General features: G+C 41.5%; 1 protein-coding gene across 3 annotated transcripts in view; it reads right to left on the bottom strand.

The window, feature by feature from the left end:
* Positions 1-801: 801 nt before the first annotated feature.
* The window catches only part of arhgef4 (Rho guanine nucleotide exchange factor (GEF) 4), a 102,538-nt gene continuing 97,339 nt past the window's right edge, over positions 802-6,000 (bottom strand). For all 3 annotated transcript variants that reach the window (XM_071517189.1, XM_071517190.1, XM_071517191.1), the window contains 3 exons: positions 4,820-5,063; positions 2,087-2,164; positions 802-1,640 (listed from right to left, as the gene is read on the bottom strand). In XM_071517189.1, coding sequence (XP_071373290.1) covers positions 1,483-1,640; positions 2,087-2,164; positions 4,820-5,063 — 480 coding nt within the window. In that variant the 3' untranslated portion in view covers positions 802-1,482. The remainder of the gene's footprint in view (positions 1,641-2,086; positions 2,165-4,819; positions 5,064-6,000) is intronic.

The raw sequence follows: 6,000 nt of genomic DNA, 5'->3' as shown, positions 1-6,000 counted from the left end.
GCCTCAGAGCTAGCATGCCCATATCCTGATATGGAATATGGGCAGAAGATCGCAACACTAAAAGTATAAAACAAAATAATGACTGCCCCAACTGATGGCCGCATTTGTCAGCTTGGGAATTTTTAATATTCCATAACCTTATAAGCTAAAACATTTGAACATAAAGGTGAAAGGAGTACATTTCACTGAATGCACTTACATAGCTATATCACTGGGCTGCATTGAACTGAAATGAGAGTATTTGAGACCAGATACATAGAGCAGAGGACTACTGGTGATACAATAACTACAGGTAGATAAAATAATGTCCGTGTGTTCAATGCTTTCGCCCTAGTAGCACAATGAAACCTCAGTTCCTGAATCGGGTTAAATATAGCAGGGGTTCTTCAGAGATAAAAAAATATTCTTCACAGTATTTTTTTTTTTTTTTCATCACATCCATGCATGTCATTGTTAAGTCATCCATGACACACTTCAAATGGCACTTCAAAAAAAAACAACAACAAAAGAAAACGAAAGAAAGGTCGTTTACGGTACTTTCATGGACAGGATAAGTGTAAGGAGGAGTCGAGGATCGGACTCGAGGAATGCGTGTTGCGGGAGTGTGTGCGGGTTGCTGTTCGGCGAGAGAGAATACAACCTAATCTGTGATGAGTGGAATCGTCTTTGGGCTTTGCGTTTGATGTCCGTTATCGAGCGTTTGCACAAAAACCACGAATGCACCGGGAAAAACCACCGAACCAAAATCCTCGTGTGTGGAAATCGTGAAACGCTGAAAAGAAAACCAAAACCCAGCTGAAATGATGCGGAAATGATAGATATATTTGCACAGAGAAAAAAAGCACAGGATATTGTATCCCCCTTTTTTTTTTCCCTTTTTCTTTTCCATAAGCAGACACAAGAACAAACAAATACAAAAAAAAAAAAAAAAATCATCTGGCACTGTGAACAAGTTGGCATTTTGTCAAATCGTAAAACAAAAGAACAGTGAAGAAAAAAAAAAAGAACAAAAAAAAAACAAAACAACAACACGTTTTTTTGTCGACAGGCAACGTCTTTCACAGAGGCGGCACAGTCGTGAGTCCCACGGTCACTCGCAGCAATACAGTAGTAGTATTAGTACCAATCGGCGCTTGATTGAAGGTGTAGTAGTAGTAAGGTATACGATAGTCCATTCTCCCAGCGTCACTCGAACGTCTCCGCGAGACCATTCTCAAGTCTGATTGTTAACCAACCGATAAAGTGCTTTCAAAAAAAATAATATCCTCCTCATCCACCGTAATCATCTTCATCTTTACAATAAATCAGTATATCAATTAGGGCGACATGACGAGTAGGAAAGAAAAGAGAGGGAGAATCAAAAAGGGTCAATTCAGGCACGAGCAAGAGAGCTCCTCCTCTTTCTCCACCTCCGTTCCTCCTCCCCACCTCTTCTTCTTTTTCTTTTTCTTTTTCTTTTTTTTTGTCGTATTTCTTCCGGGTTCACTTCTTGAACGGCGTCAGTCTGCCGATGTTGTGCCAGAAGGTGGAGGTTTTGCGCTTGGGCTCGGCCAGCATGAAGACCTGCTGCTGGGGCAGAGCGGCGGGGAGGGACGGGTGCTTCTGTCGCAGGAGGAAGTCGTAGTAGGGCCTGGTCACCGCTGAGGAAACGGGGAGACGAAACAATCAGGAAATTATCATTATTATCATTTAATATTTTGTATTACACTTTGAAGGCGTCCTGGCCAAAAAAAAGCCCCACACGAATCCGACATCTCTAACGCATTCTGCCCTGGACGTACATTTTCGATGAAAAGTGCTGGTTATGCATTATAGAACAATGCTTTTTGCCTTATACATAGTTTAATGGGCCGTGTCTGAGAGTAGGGAGAAAGTGAGAGCTCTCATCTGACATCTGATGATCAGAGGGGGGTTATGATTAGATCATATTCCCTAGTGAGAGGATATGAAAATCGTGAAACTATATACAGGATTGAGAGGCCCCTAATAAGATAAGAACGCCACATTGGAACTCAGGTACTTCCAAGCAGCTTTGCAGTCCATGCGATCCCATTATTTGACACTCTTTAAGCAATGGTGTGCGTACCTTTGGGTTTCCCAGCAGGATGGCTTTTGCAGGCGTTCAGCATGGCCTGTTTCTTTTGGACCTCGGTGAGAGAGAAGCCTGAAACGACAACAAGGAATAATCAGTACGCAGCCTTCTCAGTGTGTCTGTTAGTTATTCATTCAGGGCTGGAGCGCAATCCGATAAAGCTCGGCGTCTGACATGGTGGGAGGCTGAAATACTTTCTAAGACTTTCCAAAAATGCAACGGATTCAAACTTTCATTTTGTTTCTTTTTCTTCGGCGGGGGAATCTAGCGGCTGAGCTAATATTGGACTGAGATTGTGGATTCAAACGGGAGCCCGAAGGCGCGGAATGCGAGGGGAACGCCGATGGGAGTGCAGCCTTGTATTATTTAATACTGAAGCGTTATTTGAGAGATTCAGCGCCGGGTTCATTTTTATAATTGATAGGGATGAGGTTGATTTTTATTCATCGCAGAATTGGACCAGACAGTGAGATGAAAAGGCTGTGGTGAGGCTGCATTAGGACACCGTGTTCTGAAATCACCGTTGGTCCTGACTGAATATCAGAACTACAGATAACGAGTGATGGGTCGATTCATGTATCAATTTCCATTTGAATGAGACTTTAAAGTGAATGAGTTGAAATCGCTTCACCAGTGGAATTGAATGGAAATTTCAGTCAGTGTGTGGTTGGACTGTGCTCCATACAGTTCTAAGCAAGCAGACACACAGTACACACAAAGTGAGCATTCAGGACACAGACAGTTGTTACCTGCCTACCTTGGCAATGACTTCAACGCTGGCTGGCTACTCTCCAAAATGGGCTTAATCAACCACAGTCGCAACAAACTTAACAAATTCTTTAACTTCCTTGTTTGGGGAACTCAAACAACATATGACATCATGGTGCAAATGGTTCAGTGGTTCATTTGCTAGTGTATGGGTTAGTAACGTTCAGCTGCATAGGCACAACACCTTTTGGTCAAAAGACGCAGTACAAATGCAAGTGATTCATTTGTTCAGTGGGTTAGCAGCTCACTTAAGTGAACAAAAGTGCTGTTGGCTACAAAACTTTCAGCTGACCTGACAGCCCAAAAGAATCACGTTAGTTAAAAGAATTAGTCTGTCCACCCCTACCCAGCACGCATTTGACGGACAGGATGGATATGATATTATGGCACAGTAAAAAATAATACTAAACAGCTTTGGAAACCGTTTTGAAATATATATCAAAGATATTTAAGTCCTGATTTCACCAAAAGATGCAGGTAGCAGATATGGACGACTACAGACATCGTCTCAAGTTTCATTTTGTTGCTACATTTACACAGTTTTTCTGTGTTAAAATGTATGGGTAGAGAGGACTGCTTCAGCTCACACACACTCCCAACCCCAATGCAGAACAACAGAAACAAAGACAAAATCCTGGGCTGCACTGTAGCAAAGGAACAAGAGGTGCAGTTATTGCCAATTTGCTGGCTTATCCCTCGGATCAGCATCACAGAAATCCATTTACTGCTGGCAATTCCACATTTCCTGACCCTCTGCCAGCTGAGGGTGCTTTAAGTATTAATGCAGATGTAGTCGAGGGAGAAGTTTTCGTTTTCGTTTCTAGAAACATCCCTGTAACCCCGGGAGAGAATATCTTCTAACCAGAAGATCACAGGTTTGATGCCAGCTAACAGCTAATCTGTCCATCAACAGCACATACATAATAGCAGATCCTCCATTTATAGTACTTGGTTTTAGTTCTTTCAATTTTCAATTTTCATGCAACTGGAGGCCTATGGGGATTCTGTGATTCTTCTTTTAAAATTCAAACTGAACAAGAGCTAAACTGACTCTGCACTCCATCCCTCTGTAGTCCATTCCTTCCAAATTAATAAACCCCAAATTCTGGAGTACATATTTATTGGGAGATTGGTCCTTTGGTCGACTTAACCCGATAAGAACATATGTGAACATAGACACCAAAATCATCCATGTGTCCCTGGTAGATCATTGGCTCCAGTGCTCCATGCTAACACTTTAACATACTGTATGTTGAGTGATAATAAGCAACTAACATTATCCGAAGTATGAAGACTCTCCTACACAAAACTGCCAGAATGAGCCACATATCAATTAAGATTAGTTACTATTTAGCTGCTATAAGTTGTCATTTTCTCACTTTTGGGATAATGCTAGTGGCCTACTATCACTCAAAATAGTGTACGCTAAAGTGTTAGCATGGAGCCTACTATCACTCAACATAGTGTACGTTAAAGTGTTAGCATGGAGCCTACTATCACTCAACATAGTGTATGCTAAAGCGTTAGCATGGAGCCTACTATCACTCAACATAGTGTATGCTAAAGCGTTAGCATGGAGCCTACTATCACTCAACATAGTGTATGCTAAAGCGTTAGCATGGAGCCTACTATCACTCAACATAGTGTATGCTAAAGCGTTAGCATGGAGCCTACTATCACTCAACATAGTGTATGCTAAAGCGTTAGCATGGAGCCTACTATCACTCAACATAGTGTATGCTAAAGCGTTAGCATGGAGCCTACTATCACTCAACATAGTGTATGCTAAAGCGTTAGCATGCAGCACCAGAACCAACAATCTACTAGGGACACATGGATGATTTTGATGTCTATGTTCTCATCTATTAACAGGCAAGCTGACCAACGGGACAGTCTCCCATAAACTCTTGTATATTCCTTTAAGCGGACCATGAACAGCGGTCCAGATTTATATCTGACCTGTCTCGCGGTCGTGCTGGACCTGCCTCCTCTCATCAGAAAAGGCTCGAAGCCAGCGCTGTTTCTGCTCAGGTTTCTTGGCGCACAGCAGGTGGACCTCGTCACCGGCCAGCGACCGCAGCTTCAGGGCGTTCTTCACGCTGATGTTGAAGTCCTTCTCCTTGCCGTCCTCCACGTCCATCACCTCCATCTGATCCATGTCCATCCGACCCTTGTAGTACAGCATGTCCCGGCGCAGAAGGTCCTGCAACGATGAAGATGTCAGGCCATGCTGATAACTCTATACACCCTATTCATAGTATTCTGTTACATCATCACACGGCTATCTTGGTAGGAAAATAACAGTGATTGTAATAAATGTGATTATAATCAAACGACAGCCACATCCAATGAACTGTCTATATAAGGCACCATATTGGTAGGAAATGCATGTGACATCATGGGAATACTATGAATAACTGCAATTTGGAGTTGGTTCTTTCTTTTTTACTTGAATTGAAAGATTGCATGGTTATTTACATTTTGAGTGAGCTTCATGACCCTTAAAACCCCATTGGATAATGTAAAATACTAATAAAACACAATAGTTGACTACTTTCATTGAAGCTGTGGAAGTATGAACATAATGGTAATGATAGAGTTAGATGATAGAGATAGTGCTGTAGCTTCTAATTCGTACATGCTAACAAAATAGCACACATAACAGGTGCAACTCCTTGTGTTATGAAAGAGAAAGCTTCTTTTTATCTGGGCATCAATGGAAAATTAGCATTTGTTTCTTCATTTCTGAAAAACTTTGCGCATGCTAACGCTTTAGCATACAGCTAAGTGTAGTAATCCAAAGTTGGTATTGGTATTTTATTCTATGGCCTGTAGATTCATAACTTCTGAAATCTAAATCTCAATCTTCATCATTACTGAAGTCCATTATTAATCAACAACGCAAAAACTTTAGCTGTCTGGCTAACTCTGTGTAAACAAAATAAGTTACGCTCAAAGTCTCACAGGAAGAGAGATCTGCTGCTATTAAAACTGGATTCTTTTTGTTGAATTTTATATCTATTTGACTAATTCCCTAAAGAAACCTGTCAGGTTTAGTCATGTGTCATTAAAATTGACTTAACTTTTCAGCCTTAGAGCTGCTACAACTTCTCATTTTCTCACTTTTAGGAAAATGCTAG

This window comes from Centroberyx affinis, unplaced genomic scaffold (genome assembly GCF_046629955.1).
Source record: "Centroberyx affinis isolate AG114_WGS23_722 - 3 ecotype Tasmania unplaced genomic scaffold, CSIRO-AGI_Caff_v1 ptg000472l_1, whole genome shotgun sequence".
Taxonomy (NCBI): Eukaryota; Metazoa; Chordata; class Actinopteri; order Beryciformes; family Berycidae; genus Centroberyx; species Centroberyx affinis.
The sequence above is the reverse complement of the archived record's forward strand: the minus strand, read 5'-3'. Positions and strand labels throughout refer to the sequence as shown.